Source organism: Acipenser ruthenus, chromosome 26 (genome assembly GCF_902713425.1).
Source record: "Acipenser ruthenus chromosome 26, fAciRut3.2 maternal haplotype, whole genome shotgun sequence".
Taxonomy (NCBI): domain Eukaryota; kingdom Metazoa; phylum Chordata; class Actinopteri; order Acipenseriformes; family Acipenseridae; genus Acipenser; species Acipenser ruthenus.
The window spans coordinates 10794808-10817227 of record NC_081214.1 but is presented as its reverse complement, the minus strand read 5'-3'; the positions used below and the strand labels follow the sequence as shown (position 1 = coordinate 10817227).

General features: G+C 43.7%; 1 protein-coding gene across 1 annotated transcript in view; it reads right to left on the bottom strand.

The window, feature by feature from the left end:
* Positions 1-919: 919 nt before the first annotated feature.
* Positions 920-22420, bottom strand: part of LOC117430442 (RCC1-like G exchanging factor-like protein) — a 66160-nt gene continuing 44659 nt past the window's right edge. Inside the window, exons 5-11 of the mRNA XM_059000947.1 lie at positions 20571-20622; positions 18883-18967; positions 17262-17455; positions 13870-13955; positions 11663-11849; positions 6493-6561; positions 920-1126 (exon numbers count right to left, since the gene is read on the bottom strand). Of these exons, the coding sequence (XP_058856930.1) occupies positions 1049-1126; positions 6493-6561; positions 11663-11849; positions 13870-13955; positions 17262-17455; positions 18883-18967; positions 20571-20622 (751 nt within the window). The 3' untranslated portion in view covers positions 920-1048. The remainder of the gene's footprint in view (positions 1127-6492; positions 6562-11662; positions 11850-13869; positions 13956-17261; positions 17456-18882; positions 18968-20570; positions 20623-22420) is intronic.

Below are 22420 nucleotides of genomic sequence, written 5' to 3'. Positions count from 1 at the left end.
TATTTAAATAGAAATTTAGATCATGACATATCAATAGTATGTACAGAATACTATAGAAAAACAATTAGCAATGACATGTTTAAACACAATGTGATCAGTGATACTACAGATATATACAAAAATGTAAGTGTGCCATGATGTGGATGAATGGACAGACACCCCTATCCCAGGAATCTGACATTCTCAATAACTTAAATAATGTTAATACTACCCAGTGAGGATAAGAAGGGCTGCTGCGTCTCCTATTTCCCTGCTGGGAATGAATTCCCCTGGGCAGGGAATATAGTGAATGCAGTCGTACACAGTGTATCTGGAGCCCATCACATTGTGATTAAACATTGCATTTCCATCTCTTATTTTGTACTATTCTGTATGTAATGTTTATATATTTAATTTCATTTTCAATCAGAGATTACATCTATGATATAATAACAAACAGATGAGTCAGAACACACATCAGCACCATCAATTGTGCTCAACTTGACAGACATTCCTCGCCACTTCTTCAGGGTGTACCTTGAGATCCACTTACCCAAAACTTGCCTAAATGTTTAACTGCGCATTTCATACAAGCTATTTCACCGCCTGTGACTGTAGTATATGCTGCCCTACTTCTTTAGGAACTGATTTCAAAGGTATTGAAGGCTATATCTTGGCCATTAAAGGTTTGATAAACAAGCTTGTAAAACTCTTTTGGAAAACAGAAGTGATTGTAAAATCAGAATTTATCACGGTTTTGCTCTATTTGGAAAACATTTTGGGACTACCAAAAGAAACTTAAATTCAATGCCAAACATTTCAACATTGAAGACTTAACGTCTTAACGCTTGTCACTGTGAATTCATGCAGTTTCTTTCAGTTGATCTCAATTCCACACTGTTGACTGTTTAATAGGTATGGATGATGAAACATGTTATTCTGGGATTGAATTCTTGGCTGTCTGTCAGAGCAGTGATCATTAACAGGGCTAGAGCTGGGGGAAGCTGAAGCTCGTCTCCCCTCTCAGTGCATGCTGGAGCAGGGTCAGTCGCAAGCATGTACTGGGCACTCAGACCAGGGATTTGACCAGAGCTACCATGTGATCCACTCCACAGGCCACATCCACCACCTTCCCCAGCACTGTCACCTGAAACACACCAGGGGGCGCTCAATCACAACACATTCACAAAATAACAACAAACAGTTACAAAATAAGACAGACATTTTTTATAGAAATTCACATTAAAACATTTTAACCCAATTAAAACAAGTATCATGACAGTAATCACCTTGGCTTGCAGCTAATGTATGCTCATTTAAAAATATATGTTGTCCAATAGAAAGGCCTTAACAACTGTCATCACAATTGAATAAGCGTGTATTTAGACACAAAACGTAATGTTTTAACTAGGGGTCAGACACATTCTGAATCTCACTAATCTGATCCTAGAAAGTTTCTTCCTAGATCTATGCAAAAATGGAAGTGTGTTAGGCAAACAGAGAGACAGACTCAATCTACCTCTGGACTCGTTTACTTTCAATAACCGTTGCTAAGAAGGTAAATACAGAATTTAAACAGGAAATAAAAGAATACTGTGTGTAAAATCACTACAGAACAGTGGACATTGTGGAGTTGGGTGTGGAAAGATTGGGTTACCATGCGAAACAGCAGTCCCTGTGTCTTTGTGTTTGAGATCAATGAGCTACTAGGATCCGGTCAAGCTCAGAGTGTGAAACAGCAGTCCCTGTGTCTTTGTGTTTGAGATTTATAATACTGTGTTGTAGGGTGTCACCATTTTACACATATGACTTATTAAATAATAACAGACATATTGGCCCTAAATATTATTATTATTTATTTCTTAGCAGACGCCCTTATCCAGGGCGACTTACAATCGTAAGCAAAAACATTTCAAGCGTTACAATACAAGTAATACAATAAGAGCAAGAAATACAATAACTTTTGTTCAAGCAAAGTACAAGTTTGACAAACCACAATTCAATAATACAGCAGGTAATAGTGATAGTTACATCAGGATATGATTAAATAGTGATAGTTACATCAGGATGTGATTAAATACAAAGTACTACAGGTTAAAAACTTGGCAGATTACAGTATTCTGAAGTACAGGATTAAATGCAGTAAAATAGGGGGCTGATAAGAGCAAAATAAAGCACATTTACATGAAGGGTGATAGTGTCCCAGGATACAAACAGAGGAGTTCTACAGGTGCTGTTTGAAGAGGTGGGTCTTAAGGAGGTGCCGGAATGTGGTCAGGGACTGGGCAGTCCTGACATCTGTAGGAAGGTCATTCCACCACTGCGGAGCAAGGGTGGAGAAGGAGCGGGCTTTGGAGGCAGGGGAGCGTAGCGGTGGTAGAGCTAGTCTTCTAGTGCAGGCGGAGCGGAGAGGTCGAGTGGGGGTGTAGGGAGAGATGAGGGTCTGGAGGTAGCTGGGTACAGACTGGTCAAGGCATCTGTAGGCTAGTACAAGAGTCTTGAACTGGATGCGAGCGGTGATCGGGAGCCAGTGGAGCGAGCGGAGTAGTGGAGTAGCGTGGGCGAAGCGAGGCAGAGAGAACACCAGGCGGGCAGCAGAGTTCTGGATGAGCTGGAGCGGACGGGTGGCGGACGCAGGGAGGCCAGCCAGGAGGGAGTTGCAGTAGTCTAGGCGGGAGAGTACCAGGGCCTGGACCAGGAGCTGGGTAGCATAGTTAGTGAGGAAGGGTCGGATTCTTCGGATGTTGCTCAGGAAGAATCGGCAAGTGCGTGCCAGAGTGGAGATGTGCTGGGAATAAGAGAGGCAGGGGTCCAGGGTGACTCCAAGGTTCTTAGCGGAGGAAGAGGGAGAGAGTGTGGTAGATTCCAGAGGAACAGAGATAGAGAGATCAGAGGAGGGGGAGGAGGAGGGAAAGAAAAGGAGGTCAGATTTAGAGAGGTTGAGTTTGAGGTGATGCGAGTGCATCCAGGAGGAAATAGCAGACAGACAGGTAGAGATACGGGAGGAGATGGTGGAGTCAGAGGTGGGGAAGGAGAGGAAAATCTGAGCATCATCAGCATAGAAATGGTATGAGAAACCATAGGATGCGATGAGGGGGCCCAGGGAGCGGGTGTAGAGAGAGAACAGGAGAGGACCCAAGACTGACCCTTGGGGGACTCCAGTTAAGAGAGGGTGAGGTGTGGAGGTTGCTCCACGCCAGGTTACCTGGTAAGTGCGGTTGGAGAGGTAGGAGGAGAACCAGGCCAGAGCAGTGCCAGAGATCCCCAGGTCAGCAAGAGATGATAGTAGAATAGAGTGATCAACAGTGTCAAAGGCAGCAGAGAGGTCGAGGAGAATTAGGACAGAGGAGAGAGAGGCAGCTCGGGCACATTTAAGTGAGTTGGTGACAGACAGGAGGGCGGTTTCAGTGGAGTGAGCAGAGCGGAAGCCGGATTGGAGAGGGTCAAGCAGAGAGTGGTTGGACAGGAAATATCAAGTGTCTTTCTACAGTCCGAACCCTTCTGTTTAACCAGACTCTTATCCCAAAAGCTGTTTCCAAAAAACTTTTCTGATGTTTTCCGACAGGTAGAATGGGTACAATTTACATAAAGGTGGCAGAATAACTATTCAGTATTTAACCCTTTGCGGTCCATTGTCGGACTGGGTCCGACATTGCAATTATTCCTCTCAGGTCCTTTGTCGGACTGGGTCCGACATCATTATAGCAACGCAAAAAACGGGTTTCTAGTCGTTTTTTCTCCGGAAAAAGCAGAGAAAACCATTCAATTGCCGAGTGGGAATGACAGGATCCGAAACAAGTCGGGAAAAAAAAAAAAAAAAAAAAACGTATCTCATGAATAGGCATACATGGTATCAGGTATCAGATAACGGGGCGGTCATAGTAAACAAGCTGGCTGAGTGCGTCAGCGCACAGAGACTATCATGGACATTTGCAGAGCTTTTTTCAGATGTTATAGTAATAAAATAATGACTTTGATCGCAATATTGAGGAGTTTGGTGATAAAACGAGTGATCCGGAGATGATTGATCGGTATGTATGACTATTATTTTTATTATTATTTATTTCTTACATAGATGAAAGCGATAGCGAAAGAAAGGGTGTGGCGGGGCTACAGAAGCCTAGTGAGTGCTTTGTTGATATGCAGGGCCATTTAAACCTGTTTGACTGTGGAAAAAAATACATTTTAAACAGCGTGTCTAAAATTAACTGCGCGTGTGAAAATAAATTAGACCTGACGTGCCTGACACGCACTTAATAAATGGACTGCAAAGGGTTAAAACGAGGAACCTATATGTTTGATGCAAATGACGTCACTTTCAGGAGATACAGAGAAAGAAGAGAAGATGCATTTAATAGAACATTATGCAAGTACATCAGGACAGAGAAATAAAACAAAGTAAAGTAGAAAGCTCATTTTAATGTTATTTTGTAAATGTATTCTGTAAAAGTTCCCAGACATATCTGCCACAAATCAAAACATATTCAAATAACAGATTAAAATAAAAAAAGTTTTAAAAAGTAGCATATAAGTTACATTAAAACCCACTAAGACAAAAATGCCATTTTATAAAAGTATGTTTTCAGTCTTGACTTAAAAATTGCAACTGTCCCAGCTTCCCTGACGAATGAAGGCAGAGCATTCCATAGTTTAGGAGCTCTAAAGAAAAAGCCCTACCTCCTCCCGTGTTCGTTTTATTGGCCCTAGGAATAACCAGCAGCCCCACTTCCTGGGATCTAAGAGTGCGATTTCGGAAGATACGCAGTCAGTAGCTCCTGCAAATTGCTAAGTGCTAATCCATTCAGGGCTTTATAGGTTAATAGTAAAATCTTAAAATCAATTCTATGTCTGAGTTGTCTGCCACTCCATACGGGAATGAGTTTATGCAGCTTCATTATCTCTTTCATCCTCTAAACTCGCAGCAATCCCTAGCAGCACATTGGGATCTGTCACCATTAGTATAGTCAAAGGGTCACTCCACCCACATCAACCCTTTTGATTTTTGCATGGGGGGTATGTTAGGTACCCACTTTATTTGCATAACATTCCTCATGCTGTTGGAATTGGGATTTTGCAACTGTTCTCATCCTTCCTGGCCATTTTTTATTTTGCTCAGAACACGAAAAACAGTTGGAAAGTTAAGACACAAAAGCTGTCCCAGACGGTCGGAAAAGTTTGATATTCCGGGCCATTATCTGTGTGCCTGATGCTGAAAGACTAGTGCATGCCTTTGTGTCATCTAGGATTGATTTGCAATGCTCTGTTGCTGTTTTCTGAGCCGTGCTTTGTCTCGCTTGCAGCTCGTTCACAATGCTGCTGCTAGAGTTCTGACTACAACTAAGAAAAGTGAACATGTACAGGTAGAGAACAAAAAATGGAAACACCTAGGTAAATGAGTGACACCAAGTATATTGAAAGCAAGGGCTTCCACACAGGTGTGGCTCATGCGTTAATTAAGCAAATAACATCCCAGCATGCTTAGGGTCATGTATAAAAATGTTGGACAGGCCTGGTTGCCTATAATCATGGCTAGCATGGCTGCAAGAGGAGACCTCAGTGACTTTGAAAGAGGGGTGATTGTTGGGCCATGTCTGGTAGGAGCTTCAGTGACCAAGGCAGCTGAACTTGCTGATGTTTCACGAGTAACAGTGTCTAAGGTGATGTTGGCATGGAACTCTGAGGGAAAGACATCATCAGCAAAGGACAATAGGGGGCGGAAGCGCATACTCCAGGATTGTGATATCCGTGCATTATTTCAAAGTGCAAGGCAAAACAGGTGAGCAACTGCAGATCAATTGACTGCAAATTTAAACCTGGGGCGCGAGCAGCCAGTTTCATCAAAAATGGTCTGTCGAGAACTCTACAGAGCGGGATACCAGTGGCCCAATGCCCTATTAAGTGACTTTAAATTGGTGTTTCCATTTTTTTGTTCACTACCTCTATCCCTTTTTGTTATAAAGCTCTGTAATGATGGAATCATTTACCCATTGTTGTCAGGGAAGCTGGGACTTTACTGTTTTTAAATCTAGATTAAACTCATTTTTATAAATTAGCTTTATTAACCTAAGTTTTTAATTAATTAATTAATTTATTTATTTATTTTTAAGGTTTTTATCTTAGTTTTTCAAATTTTACAATTAAACTGTATATTTTAGTTTTTAATTCCAATTTTATTAAATTTTTTAATTAGATTTTTTTCATTGTTTATTTTTACAAACAAACTTTTTATCTTAGTTTGTTCTATAATTAAAACCATCTTTTTTTGTCGCTTTATTTTAATTGTAAATATTATAATTTTTTTTTGTATGAAGCACTTGGGATCCATTGGCACTATAGAAATGTGAATTGTATTACCGTATTGTAATACGAGAGACCCATCACACAGCGTTAACAGAGCGTCGGAGACATTTTTACACAGGGAGTGGGGAGGGTTTGGGGTGGGTTATTTAAAAACTGACTTCAAAGTTCTGGGATCAATCAGATAACGCCTCCTTTTGTATGTAGCTCTCTTACCCGCCATGGGAAATACTGATCATCAGTCTTGTCAATGCCTAGACATCCTCGGATATTCTCCCCCAAAGAGTTCACCCCCATCTGCAAAACACGTCAACTCAGCTTAGAGATTCTCCAAAAAACACATCACCCTTCATTCCATTGTATTATTTTTCATATTAACATATTACAGTACACATGCATGCTTCGTGTCTTTAGAAAAGGGAGATCATGTTTAATTAACCTGCTTGATTTTTTTGAGGATGCAACATCGACAATGGATAATTGCAAAGCATTTGACATGGTTTATTTAGATTTCCAGAAAGCTTTTGACAAAGTCCCACATAAAAGATTCTCAAACTGAATGCAGTAGGGATTCAAGGAAATGCATGCACATGGATTAGGGAGTGGTTAACATGTAGAAAACAGAAAGTACTGATTAAAGGAGAAATCTCAAAATGGAGCGAGGTAACCAGTGGAGTACCACAGGGATCAGTAATAGGTCCTCTGCTATTCCTAATCTATATTAATGATTTAGAGTCTGGTATAGTAAGCAAACTTGTTAAATTTGCAGACGACACAAAAATAAGAGGAGTGGCAAACACAGTTGCAGCAGCAAAGGTCATTCAAAATGATCCAGACAGCATTCAGAACTGGGCAGGCATCTCTAAACATCAGTGTTCGGTACGTTGTTCAGCATTACGAGATGTGAGCGACATTAACAGGTGACATTGTTTAAAGATGGAACTCACATAAAAAAATGAATGCAAAGTAGGACAAAATAAACTTACTCTAAAATTAGCAAAATTGCATAAGTGGGCCTACATATGATACGATACACGGGAAAAAGAATGTGGCAATAGACCACATCATTTCTATGAATATACCCTGTAGTAAATGCTTCATTTTGGCTGACACTTGTAGGCAAAATTCATCTTAGACTTTTGTCCTTTGTAGGTCACGAGGCGGGAGCAAGGCCACCCGAGGTGATGTTTAACAACATGGAGTTAGTAAGAGATGAAACATATAAAGAGAGGGGTTCTGCCTCTTCAAAGGCCCAACACATAGAAGAGGGGTTCCGTCACTGAGGAGACCCGACAAACAAGACAGGGGTCTCTGTCGGAGACCTGACATACGAAGAGAGGTCATCGTCTCTGAGATGACCCGACATAAGAAGAGGCTTGTGAACCAGAAAGTAAGAAACATGGAGTTAGTACATATAAAAACATATAAAGAGAGGGTCTCCGCCTCTTCGAAGGCCCAACACATAGAAGGGGGGTCACCGTCTCTGAAGAGACCCAACAAAAAGGAGAGGGGTCACCATCGCTGAAGAGACCCGACAAACAGGAGAGGGGTCACCGTCTCTGAGGAGACCCGACTAACAGGAGAGGGGTCACCGTCTCTGAGGAGACCCGACAAACAGGAGAGGGGTCACCGTCTCTGAGGAGACCCGACTAACAGGAGAGGGGTCACCGTCTCTGAGGAGACCCGACTAACAGGAGAGGGGTCACCGTCTCTGAGGAGACCCGACTAACAGGAGAGGGGTCACCGTCTCGAGGAGACCCGACAAACAGGAGAGGGGTCACCGTCTCTGAGGAGACCCGACAAACAGGAGAGGGGTCACCGTCGCTGAAGAGACCCAACAAACAGGAGAGGGGTCACCATCTCTGAGGAGACCCGACAAACAGGAGAGTGGTCACTGTCTCTGAAGAGACCCGACAAACAGGAGAGGGGTCACCGTCGCTGAAGAGACCCGACAAACAGGAGAGGGGTCACTGTCTCTGAGGAAACCCGACATACGAAGAGGGGTCCCGCCATTTGGGGGCTTATATATAAATAGTGGCTTCAGAACCTGAAAAAGAGGAACAAAAGATCATGCGATGCTGAAAGGTGGGGTTTTGGCCGGGGGTCCCCTCCGACTCATGGAGAATCCTCCTCCTTAGAGGTAAATGAAGCGTAGCTTAACAAAGGGTTGGAGAAAGTGGATCACTAACCTCACAAAGGATGGACCCCCGGCTCCCCACTAAACACTCCTACATGTGTAGACAGACAAAGAACCGCCAATGCAAATAGAAAACAAAGAAAAAGAGAAAACATTTAATACAAGAATAAAACATTTAACATGACAAAGGGGTTAGTCAGTTCCTCCCTACTAACGCTGCACAGTGGAAAGGAAAACCCCCCTTCCTTTTTAGGGGGAAATCTTTGGTGGCCCTGGTGGAAAGGTCGTCTCCACTCCGGACATACTAGCAATAGACTGGTGGGCACAGGGTATTTCGATTGGGGAAGAACGAATGTAAGCTCAACTGCTGATGAGGTCCAGCACCCCATATTTTTGATTAGATGCTGGTTATTTTTTGTTCTTGCTGCTGATGTGGCTGCCCTGATTCTGAATGAATGGGGAGTGTAGATTTGCGGGGGAAGTCCTGCTCTGGAAACCAAGGTGGAGAGATGAGAAGTGAACCAATGCCTTGATACAACAGATCGGCTTGAATTTATGAACAGTGGGTCAGAAGATGACATGGGTTTGCGCTCTGCAATATACTTCTGCATGGAAGCATATGGGCATAGAGGAGAGTCTTTTTTTTTTTTTTTTTGAAAACTGAATACATTGGCTTTGCCAAAGCTGATCCATTTTTTAAATGCATAGGAAGAGATTGTAGCTGGAGCCCAATATAAAAAATCCTTTGTTTGAATTAAGTAGTTTGCTGATAGCTGGGTTTAGTTGAAGATCAGCTGATTGAACTGGGGGGGTCGCTGTTGGAGTTGGCAGGGCTGTAGGAACCAGACGATGAAATCTGGAAATCTGTAAACGAGAAAGAGCATCTGCTGCATTATTACAGATGCCTGGCAGATGGCAAGCTTGTATTAGAAAATTATTAGATATTGAAATCCATATTAGACACCATATTAATTGCATGATAAGAGGAGAATTGGAACGGCCTTTGTTGATAATATGCACTGTAGATATGTTATCGCAGTAAAATAATATTGATTTCTTAGACCAAAGATGACCCCATAGCTGAGCTGCCACGACTACTGGGTAAATTTCAAGAAGAGCTGTGGATTTTTGATGCGGTGATAGGCTTTCGATTTACATAGGCCATACACTTGAAAACCATTGACTGTTCAAGAGACCTCCGAATCCCAAAAATGAGGTGTCCGTAAACAAAGCCAGGTGGTGTGGTGTTGAAATATAATCATCATAGAACATAGAAAGACCGTTCCAATGCTGAATAAGAGTGGACCACATTTTAATGTCTTTCCTAGCTTCTGATGAAATATTGATGTAGGAGTCCAAGTTTTTTGCTGACGATGCAAGAGAAAGTAATCGAGATATAAACGTCCGCCGCTGGGGGATAATGCGAATTGCAAAGTTGAAATGACCCAGCAAAGAGAGCAGTGTATGTTTCCTGATGGTTTTACTGATCTGGAAGTTCTGGATAAGAAAACATGTGATTGAGTTGAGACAAGGGAAGGCTGGCTTTGAACTATTCTGTGTCCAGTATGATTCCTACAAATTCCAGAGAATGAAGGGGGCTGATTGTTTTTTCTTCTGAAAGCGGGATACCAACTTCTTAAAATAAACTCTTAAGATTAGTGATCGCTTCTGCTGGCGGATCTGAGGGATGAGAGATCAATAGAAAATCATCAAGTAGGTGGAGCAGAAACGGAACATGGTAGGCGTTAAGAAGTATCCAGCATGACGCTTCTGAGAGAGTACTGAATATCTTCAGGCTGCTGCGGCAGCCGGAAGTTATCTGAGTAGCAAAATAAAACTTTCCTTCCCAGCATATCCCAAACAGGTGGTGAAAAGAAGAATGGTCTGGCATTACTTTAAATGCTGTGGGGATGTTCTGCTCTGTGCAGACTGCCTGCTGTCTGGCTGGAGCCGCTGAACAACCAAGCGCAGCTGGGGAGCTTTCTTGGGTGGAAAAACTGGTTTTTCTTGAGCTTGTTGAGCGTCCAGTCCTTCCAGTACAGTCGCTCCGGAGATGCATCCGGAGTACAGAGTCGCTTGGATTGGCAGAGATTAACTTCTTGGCTGGCAGGTAGAGATAAAGTATCCCGGTTGGGAAGCACCTCTCCAGAACTTACGGAGACGCCGGACAGAGAGAAGAATGGTGGTGATCGCATCCTGGTTTGAAGCTGCAGGAGAATGCTCTGCTAGACAAGAAATCCTGAAAATCCTCTGAATCTGAGGAAGAGAGTTGCTGCGAGTACTCCATATTAATGCTTATTTTGCTGATGAGAGTAGTCAGATGTGAGTCAAGCAATCCGCTTAGGTTTACACCAGAACAAAAAAACACAAGAAGACTACATAGGGGTGACTAATGGTTTAACTAGAGTAGATTTGATTAATGGTTGGGGGCTCCCGAGTGGCGCATCCGGTAAAGGCGCTCTGCCTGGAGTGCAGGATGCGCTCTATAGCCTGGACGTCGTCGGTTCGAGTCCAGGCTATTCCACAGCCTACCGTGGACGGGAGCTCCCAGGGGGCGGTGCACAATTGGCCGAGTGTTGCCCAGGGGGAGGGAGGGTTTGGTCAGCCAGGGTGTCCTCGGCTCACCGCGCCCCCTGTGGTCTGGCCGGGCGCCTGCGGGCTTGCCTGTAAGCTGCCCGAGAGCAGCGTTGTCCGCCGACGCTGTAGCTCTTAGGTGGCTGCATGGTGAGTCCGCAGTATTTAAAAAAGCTGTTGGCTGATGGCACACGCTTCGGAGGACAGTGTGTGCTCGCCTTCGCCCTCCTGAGTCAGCGCAGAGGTGGTAACGGTGAGCTGAGTTTAAAAAATAATTGGCCATTCTAAAAATTGGGAGAAAATAATAAAAATAATTGGCAACGACTAAATTTCTTAAAAAAAAAAGATCTGATTAATGAAATGAGATGATAAGATAGAAGGGAGCCTAGCTTCCACCCCCCAAACCACACTTAATAGGTTATCATATATTTAGTTTTTTGCAAGTCTGGTGATTATATCTCCCTCGCCTGCAGGAGCGCGAAGGCCAATGCACTTCTCTATATGAGAACCCCGCCAAGATCAGCAACTTGGCACAGCCAGGATTTAAACCAGCAAGCTCCAGACTGCTTAACACCTTGAACTCCTTATGACAGTACCTTTACTAGTTGTTATATTAGCATTAACACAGTCTTGCAGTAGTTTCCCCACTGGATGAAGTATATTCTGGATTGCGATTATAAGATCTGTCTCACCTGTTATGGCTGCAAAGAGGTTTAGCCCACAGCGGATCTGCACCACGGCAATGTCGGGGTTAAAATCTGAGCAGCCCAGCAAAGTTGGTGGGATCATCTCAGGGGTCCTGGACTCTGATAGGTTGGGCCCCTTCCCCAGAATTCCATAGCCCCACACAAACACCTGCCCACTCTCTGTAGAGTTGAGAGATACAGCATTAGTCACTCTAACATCATAGGAGAACAAACAAAGGATTTAAAGCGAACCCCCTGCAAAGTTTACAAGAAAGATGATCTTTGCTGTGTCCCATGTTGTCCGTATTGCAGCGTTATATTTTTAAACTTACTGCCAACTATTTTAAAATTTTGAATCACACCTCATGGTTCATAAATCAACCCGGGCAACACATTTCTCAACATTCACTCGGGAGGGTTCACCAGGAGAGAAAATAAAAGCCTCTTCTGACGCAGTGTATTCAGTGTAAAATACATAGATAAAGAAATCATCAAAAATACATTCACTGACTAAAATATAAACAACATTACCATTTCAGTTAAATAACAAATATAATCAAAAGTGATAAACGTGCAGTTCCCTTTCCAGTACAAAATGTAACCATTACCGAATGGGTTATAATCTCTTAGAGCCCGAATTACCTGAGCACTTCATATCAAAGCTGCTCCTTTATGCCCTTTGTGTGTCAGACATTGTCTCCCCACCCAGGAGATAAAGATGAATGATGTACAAGACTCAGCACCATTTTCTCTTTCAACCCGCCTGAGACAGGAGTGAGCTCTGAGTTCTCGTCAAAACTAAGGCAATAAACTGATATATGATCATTGAAATAATTTTATTTTAAAATATAATTCTTTCTTAACCTAGGTACTGATTAAGCCCCCTCCGCGGCCTTGTTCCTTCCCTGAGATTCAGTCCCTTGTTGGGTCTAAGTTTCCATGCTCTCTCCCTTGCTGCTCGGCTCTTTGTGAGGCAATATAACTTGTGCTAGCTCCTTTTCATAGATATATATATATATTTATTTTTTTCATAAATATTATATATATCATTTTTATGAAGCTTTGATTCTCATAGGTGTCTTTTGTTATCTGTACACAGACGGTACCTGCGCAGCTGTCTGGTCTTTCCGTCAGCTTTTGCGCTACAGAGACACGGCTAGTGTTCAGGGTTTTTTAGCTACACTGTGCTGTCGAATTTGCCGTTGCTGTGCCTGCTTTTTGCTTCACTGACAATGAAGGCTACTAGATTATTCTAGTAGCATGCAATTTGAAGCCCATGTCTGTTTAACAGTGCATGCTTGCAGTTGCCAGTGGCTTTTTCAGGTCTTCACCTGCATGCCACTTGTCCTGGTTACAAAGCCAGTACCACTCTGTGCCAGAACGGGTACCAGTGATTTGCTCCTGTTACCAGGCCTGGGCCGGTACTGGTAATGGTTGCATTTTGTACTTGAAAGGGAACGCTTGGTTATTATCATACAATTACTCAACCAGCCAATCACGATGCAGCTTTCAGCTGGGAAGCACGCAGAAGCATCTTGTCATCGTAGATATTGCTATGAACCGGGATGAGCTTAAACTTGTTAAAAATACATTTCAAGGATGTGATGAAAAACAGAAACAAAATAAGAATTGGAATCCATATACCACAAATGATACGTTTACATGTTGTATATCCTACTTCTTATGGCTTTAAAGTAATAGTCTGAAAAACTAAAACTAGAGGAAAATGAGAAATGGGAGTGAGACAGAATGATTTGTAAACATGAAGTAAAATGGATATATGAAGAAGGTGTGTCCAGAGATTGAAACAATGTGGCAGTGAAATGGTCAGTATCATCTAGACACCCCTGTAATGAAACTGCACTGATAAAACCAGAGATTACTGCCGTGTACCTACTATAAGGCACTGTCAAATCAAGTTGACTTTATCACTGAAAACAGTTTAAACAGTAAACGACTGACAAGGTTCAAATGTTCAATCTATTAAACATACATTTGGAGCCGTGCAAATATGGGTCAGTCCTACAAAGATGATTCATAAAGTTGATAAGTTAAACAAGACACAACTTGGGCAAACTTGTCACCCATTGTTATTGCAGTAAGGCCTCAGATTACATAACTAGTTGCCATTATTGGTTTCTTGTAGCTGGTTTCACAAATGCAAGTTTACACAGTAGAGCAGTAGTGTCAGGGAGCTCACCGTTCAACACTGCAACCTGAGTCCCTCCGCAGGCAGCCTGCTGCACCCTCCCCACACCGCCAAGGGGAGGAGCCGTGGAGAGCTCAGCTGAACAGAGACAGGGAGAGGGCGGTTTGAGTCTTTTCAACACAATATGATCATATTAATATTGGAGTACTAGACATTGAGACCCTGGAGGGAGTCCAACAAGCAGACTAATTCCAGAGCTTAATGGATTGAGCTGAACCACTGAACTTGTTTTATCCTGGAACAAAAAAGAAGCAGGGGGGAGTTAGTTCGTTTTGTCTGTCTGTTTACTTTGGCTACAAGTGCCGTGTCCTGTTTTGTGTTCTGTTTAACCCTTTGCGGTCCATTTATTAATCGCGCGTCAGGCACGCCAGGTCTAATTAATTTTCACACGCGCAGTTAATTTTATACGCGCTGTTTAAAAGTATTTTTTTTCACAGTCAAACGGGTTTAAATGGCCCTGCATATCAACAAAGCACACACTAGGCATCTCCAGCCCGCCCCAGCCTTTTGTTTGCTATAGCGTTCAGCTGTGTAAGAAATAAATAATAATAATAATAATAGTCGTACATACCGATCGATCATCTCCAGATCACTCGTTTTATCACCAAACTCCTCAATAATGCGATCCAAGTCATTATTTTATTACTATAACATCTGAAAAAAGCTCTGCAAATGTCCATGATAGTCTCAGTGCGCTGACGCACTTAGCCAGCTTGTTTACTATGGACGCCCATTATCTGATACCTGATACCATGTATGACTATTCATGAAATACGCCTTTTTTTTTTTTTTTTTTTTTCGACTTGTCTCGGCTCCTGTCGCTACCACTCGGCAATTGAATGGTTTTCTCGGCTTTTTCCGGAGAAAAAACGACTAAACACCCGTTTATTGCGTTGCTATAATGATGTCGGACCCAGTCCGACAAAGGACCTGTGAGGAATAATTGCAATGTCGGACCCAGTCCGACAATGGACCGCAAAGGGTTAAACCTTTTACTTTGTTAATAAACACTGAGTGCTACCATTTGCACTCAGCTTCTCATCACCACCGTCTGTCTGTGCATTCCTTTCTGGTCTGACGCCACCCACTCCGGCCATCTTTGTGACACGTGGTGTCAGAAGTGGGATGACGACTCAGGCCAGAAAGGGTACTTATCAAAAAAAAATTTTTTTAAAAATGGATAGCTGGAGAGACGGCTGCAGTGAGCTGGAGGATCTCCTCGGGGCCCTGGAGGACCAAGGCTGGTGCCTTGCTTGTGGAGTATACGGGCACACAGTGGTTGTCTGCCCTTTCCAAGAGGAGGAGAAACCAGCTCAAGGGAGGAAGGTAGGGAGAAGGAAAAGAACGGGGAAAGGAAAGCTGCAACAGCAACCACAACACCAGCCGGAGGAACAGCAGCCTGGGTGTTACTGCTGCGCTGAGCCTGGGCATTCCAGCACCAACTGCCCCTGGTACCCACTTGGACAGCTACCCCAACTATGCCCCATCTGCGGAGGTGAGCACTACGTGGCCCGCTGCCCTGTCCATCCGGAGAGGGAGGAGCAGGGGTCGCCTCAGTCTCCACCACCAGCAGGGGGAGGTAGACTGCTGCTCCCACTGCCCCAACCACAACAGCGGCCAGAGGAGCCAGAGAACCTGTTCCCCTGGTGCATCTGGTGCAGAAAGGTGGATCACCGCTGGAGGGACTGCTCCGAGGTGCCACCAAGCTGGTGCGGGCGATGTGAGGAAGGGGGACACGACTGGTCGGGATGCCCCTATGCCAGCTCACCAGTACCCGAGTGTCCACAGCCCAAGCGGGAGGAGCCTGAGCGTCCACAGCCCAAGCGGGAGGAGCCAGAGTGTCCACAGCCCAAGCGGGAGGAGCCAGAGCGTCCACAGCCCAAGCGGGAGGAGCCTGAGTGTCCGCAGCCCAAGCGGGAGGAGCCTGAGTGTCCACAGCCCAAGCGGGAGGAGCCCGAACGTCCTATGCCTGAGTGGGGGGAGCCCGAACGTCCTACGCCTGGGTGGGGGGAGCCCGAACGTCCACAGCCCAAGAGGGGGGAGTCGGTGCGTCCACAGCCCAAAAGGGAGGAGTCGGTGCGTCCACAGCCCAAAAGGGAGGAGTCGGTGCGTCCACAGCCCAAAGAGAGGGAAGTCGGGGCTTCCACAGCCCTAGGACCCAAGCTGCCAGCAGAGGAAGAATGCCTGCTGTCCCCATGTCCACCAGCAGAGGGAGAATGCCTACTGTCCCCATCTCCACCAGCAGAGGGAAAATGCCTGCTGTCCCAATCTCCACCAGCAGAGGGAAAATGCCTGCTGTCCCCATCTCCACCAGCAGAGGAAGAATGCCTGCTGGTTTCCCCTTCAGAGGCAGAGCCGCACCAGTCCCCTGCAAGAAAGGCAGAGCCGCACCAGTCCCCTGCAAGAAAGGCAGAGCAGCACCAGTCCCCTGCAAAAGGGGGAGACTACACGCTGCTCCCACCTCCGTCGCCAGGAGACTACACGCTGCTCCCACCTCCATCGCCAGGAGACTACACGCTGCTCCCACCTTCACCGGCAGGAGCAGAGCAGCCGGAGCTGCCTCTGCCTCCGCCACCTTCACCGGCAGGAGCAGAGCAGCAGGAGCTGCCTCTACCTCCGCCACCTTCACCGGCAGGAGCAGAGCAGCAGGAGCTGCCTCTGCCTCCATCACCATCAGGGGGAGAGAGCAGGAGCTGCCTCTCCCTTCACCAGAAGGACCAGGACTAGATGCTGGCGGTCCTCAGCAGCCCTTGCATAGGCTGCTGAGGGAAGCACGGGGAAGAACCACCCGGCCACAGAGGCCGAGAAGAGAGCCAACACCCGCACCCCAGCTTGTCCTGACTCCCTGCCTCGCTTCGCCCAAGGATGCTTGCCACGCTTTGCCCAAGGATGCCTGTCTGGCATCGCCTGGGGCTGCCTGTCGCGCCGCACCAAATGGCCTCCTATCATTCGTATATTTTCGTATGTTCTTAAGATAGCAGCTTCAGACAAGGGCATATCCAAACTCCCAGTCAAAAGTCAAAATAACTTAAGAGTACACAGAACTAACAAAATAATTCCAGGCACTTTTCTGGCAGTTCCTAGTATTTCATATCCTACTGCTTCACCTGGGAGTCTATTCCATGCATTCCAGGGGTGGAAAGAAGACATTGCACAGCAGTGTAATAACACACCTGAGCTTGTTACCTGTACACGTGGCTTATCAAGCTCATATTAAAGCTGACCTGGGTAATACTGCAATGCAACAGGAGTTTTATTTCCACCCCTGCATTCATACATTCTGTCCTCATTACATGCCATAAGTCCTGGGGTGAGCCTAGTTGTCCTTCTCTGTACCTTCTTAAGACAATAATGTCTGCACTCACCCAGACACCCAGACACACTTCAGTACTTGCGTGGAATCAGTGACAGCAGAGAGCTGGAGGTATTCGGAGTTGCCCCAGCCGAAGAGCTCCCCCTCCTGGGAGACGGCCAGACTGCAGTCCCCATATGAGACCACCTGCCTGACCCGGACCCCCACCAGATCCCCTCTGAGCACGGTAGGCTGGCTGCTGACCCTGTGGTGCCCCAGACCTGAAACAAAACACACCACAGAGAAGGAATATCAGAGTACAAGACAGAACGAGCACCATCCATCCTCGCCACCGCTGGAAATGCTAAATTAGAGCTATCAACACGATGAAAAAGTGACCATAATGTATCAACAGCATCACAGATTAGTATAGAATAAGAATTAGAGGATATCCCCACAATATGTTACTCTCAATCGTATAGGCTAAATAATGTTAAATACCAAGTTTCATGACAATTGGGTAAGTGGTTCTCCAGATAGAGCAGAACCTCAGAGTTATGAACTGACGCTCTGCCGAGCACCCCACTCTGAACTGGTATGCAATCACTCAACCATGCGTGCAATGCACCAGATAGGCACTCCTATAAGCGGCATGCTAGTCATGAAGGCAAAATCACTGACCAACAAATGTATCCAGACAAAGGTGAGGCAGATTTCAAAGTAAGTATGGATAATTTTACGAGGAACATTTTAGTTTAAACAAAGCACACTTTTTTTTTAAGCCAAAGGAGGCTGAATGACTGAGCAAGCAGGATGAATGATTTTTTTGTTTAAAATAAAATAAAATAAAAACAAGCCCTAAGTCAACCGATGTTTTACTGGACATTTTTGCTGCAGTTACAATTTCAATTTTTAGAGTTACAGACATTTCACACGCCCATCTCCACTATATAAAGTGTGACACACAGACACACACCCACCTCCACTATATAAAGTTTGACACACAGCCACACGCCCGTCTCCTCTATATAAAGTGTGACACACAGACACATACCCACCTCCACTATATAAAGTGTGACACACAGACACACGCCCGTCTCCACTATATAGTGTGACACACAGACACACACCCACCTCCACTATATAAAGTGTGACACACAGCCACACGCCCGTCTCCTCTATATAAAGTGTGACACACAGACACATACCCACCTCCACTATATAAAGTGTGACACACAGACACACGCCCGTCTCCACTATATAGTGTGACACACAGACACACACACATCTCCACTATATAAAGTGTGACCCACAGACACACGCCCGTCTCCACTATATAAAGTGTGACCCACAGCCACACGCCCGTCTCCACTATATAAAGTGTGACCCACAGCCACACGCCCGTCTCCACTATATAAAGTAAGAGACACTTCTTCACACAGAGAGTGGTGAGGGGATGGGATGAGCTGCTTAGTCTTGTTGATTCTGGATCACTGGGTACTTTAAGACCCAACTTGACAAAGTTCTGAGATCAGTCAACTACTAGGATCTAGACAAGCTTAGACTGGTAAATGGCCTCCTCTTGTTTATACATTTTCTTATGTTCTGACAAATTTAAACACATATTCCTCAATTCTGAATAGCTGATAAACAAAAGTACATTTTATACCATATTACAGTAAAAATAAATCCTATTGAGCTCACTGACCTGTCTGCCCATCAGCCCCCCAACCACAGGAGTACACATTGCCAGTGTCTGTCAGGAACAAGCTGTGATCCTGTCCACACGCCACCTACACACGACAAAGCAAAATACATCCAGCTGAGAACTGAGATGTTGAATATTTTCATTTTAAAATGTGCAAGCTGCAGTCGTCTGCAGAGACAGCATGATATATAGTCGAGGAAAGGTAAATATAATTATTATTATTATTATTATTTATTTCTTAGCAGACGCCCTTATCCAGGGCGACTTACAATTTATTTTTTACATACAATTGCCCATTTATACAGTTGGGTTTTTACTGGAGCAATCTAGGTAAAGTACCTTGCTCAAGGGTACAGCAGCAGTGTCCCCTACCAGGGATTGAACCCACGACCCTCCGGTCAAGAGTCCAGAGCCCTAACCACTACTCCACACTGCTGCCCCATAAATATAAACCTGCCAATATACTGTGGTGTTGGTCCACCATGGGCATCCAGGACTGGCACATGGGTGTTTAAAGCACAAGGGTCTACTCTATAAGATGGGAATTGTGCCTTCAAGGGGCGGCACCATCTTTCAACAATATCATCTTTTAATGTCCATCACATCTCATAATGCTGAACAACATACTGAAGGCTGAAGCTGGTTCGAGATGCCGCTCACAAACTAAACTGCATGTGAAGTACCACATTCCTTCGAATTTGAGACGCAGACCAAATTTACCACCTCAATTTGAGGAAAAAATAAAACATCAAATAAATCTGCATTTACAAAGATACAACCTCAATTACGGATATGGAGGCAGTTTGCAGCTGTCTGCTATCACACAGAGCATTACAGTTATGTGCTGCTTCTCATTTCCAGTCATCATTACACCTGTTTTTCTCCCAATTTGTGAACTGTGGCATTGCTTGGCATGTCTGATCGCTTTTCCTATCTGTCCGAGCTGGTGCTAATTGTTAGAAACACTGAAATTGTAAAAGCTCTTTGAATTCCTCAGGAAGCTAATGACGCTTCTTTGAAAATGGCTGCCTGTAGGTCAGTCATAGATGATTCAAGATGGGGCAGTAACACTTTGGTTCGTCTTTTCTCGGCAGTAAGTCACGTTGCTGCTTGTGTATTTGAGCAGTGACATCTTTGTTCGTCTTTTCTCCAGTCAGTCACGTTGCTGATTGTGTACTTGGGGCGGTCATGTATTTTGTCTGCGATTTTAATACACGCATCACTATACTGTACTCAAATTTAAGAAGCAGGCTATTTTTGAGAAGCAAAAAATTGTTCAAAAAGTGCATCTTAAATTCGAAGGTATACTGTATAAAGAATGAGAAAAAGTGGGCCTACATAGGATTCAAAAGCACATGAATACAATAATGACAATAGACAAGTTATGCTAATAGACCCTGTGGTAGTTCCATTAAAGGGAAAACAACTTGGAAATATTTTATTTTTGGTCGATGTATTGCATGTTCATAATTCTTGAAATTTATTTCCATTAATTTAGTAAGATCTTTCCGCTAAATACGTCTTCAGTTTGTAAGGTTTTATCCATGTTTTTTTTATAGCTCATAAAACTAGTATGCCTGGTGACACTGACTGAGAACTGGGCTCCTATATAAAAGAAAGCTGGTATTTGGTGCCGTGTACATCTCTTGGCGTTCATGTCTAACCCCTGTTTCTCTCACTCCCCTCACCTGAACCACTTTGCTGTCGAATCCTTCAATCCGGTGTATCACGTGACTGCCGCTGTTGGGAGAAACACACTACATTAGAAACCCTTACCCAGAAACCAGACAGCCTACTAATGCCCTACGACAGGTTCTAATCAGAGGCGCCGGGTTTGTATCATTTTTGGTGGTGTCCAGTACGGGTCAGTGTCCCGCCCCCTATACTGGCAGTCCGATACAAAAAAAAACAAAAGAAAAATAAAAAGAAAAAAGTTTCAGTTTCTCTATATTGCATAAAACCACTACCGTAAGAAAAACGTATTGTGGTTGTACTTATCTTAGACTATCTATTTTATTTGATATCTAGTATATATTATTGCTTACGTATGACATACTGGAGTACATTGTCCTATAAAATGGTATATTAGAGGATAAATGACAAAGCTCTGCTGAATACAGTAACAACCAAGTGCTGATGGATCCACAACCCACAAAAGCAAATACTTACTAAAATTAAATTTAAAAAAGTATTCCCTACTTTTGCGATGTTCTAATTTTTTCCAGGTAAACTGACAGTTCTCTGTGTTGCTGCTCTGGCCGCCCAATCACTGCGTTTAAACGAAGTGATTAAACCAGCATTTCATTTCAAAAGAGCAAGGAGTGTAAACAATACTTCAGAGTCGTTTTAAAGCAACACAGACAGGAACGAAATCAATGATATGGTACACAATAGGACTCAGTTAAGCCTCAAAATAGTAATCGATAAATGGGCACACAAGTAAATGTCGATGATTGCACCGCACACATGCATTTTCGCTCCCCGCGACGGTATTATTTTAATGCCATTGCTGTTCAGTAAAAGCTTGAGCACAACAACTGAATGCGAGCGGGAATTACGCCTTGGTAGCATCAGGAGAAAAAAAAAACACAACATTCGCAACAAGCCTAAAGCAAGTTTAACATATTACAGGGGTGTTACTAAAATATTTATTCCAAACAGATTACAGTACTTTGGAATGTAATCTATATAAATTAGACACAAGTTTATGAAAAACTTTTTTTTATTTTTATTCAGTGACAGCTGCAACATCATGCATTGCATCTTGTTATAATACTGTACCACCTACCTAACCTTCACTGTCTGTGAAACATAATGCGGAAATCCCTGCCTAAAACATTGTCATAATAATAATAATGATAATAATAATAATAATAATAATAATAATAATAATAATAATAATAATAATAATAATAAATTGATTTACTTACCACAACATGCATACCTGCTATAGTTGGTCGTTACTCCAAAATTGCGTTTAACATCACTGACCGTTTATGTATGTATTTATTTATTTAACGTTATAAATACAGCAGTTAATTTTGAAACTCCAAAGAAGCACAAACTACACACAGTCAGTTTTCTTCAATGTGCACAATTTATTTACAGGCTGTTTGCGACACGCTTTTATTTTGTTTAGACAGTGAATACAGAGAGGGGCATACTTCACTTTTTTCTGGTTTTAGTCAGAAATCTAGCGCCGGTATTCTGAACAAGCTGTAAATGGGATACCACATGTTTTGGGACACCAGAAAAAAGTGCATTACAATAATCAATTCTAGATGAAACAAAGGCATGCATTAGTCTCTCGACATCAGATACAGAAATAATTAATCTAAGTTTGGCTATATTTGTCAAATGGTAAAAAGATACCTTAATAACTTCCCTAATGATAGCTCAGGATCAAAGATGACCCACAAACTCTTAATTTCTAGTTTAAGTTTTGATGAGAGACTGTAAGGGTCAACCTCATGTAATCCCACATTTCCTTTTAGTTGGTTCTGTGATCCCACTAGCATAACCTCTGTTTTATCTGAAT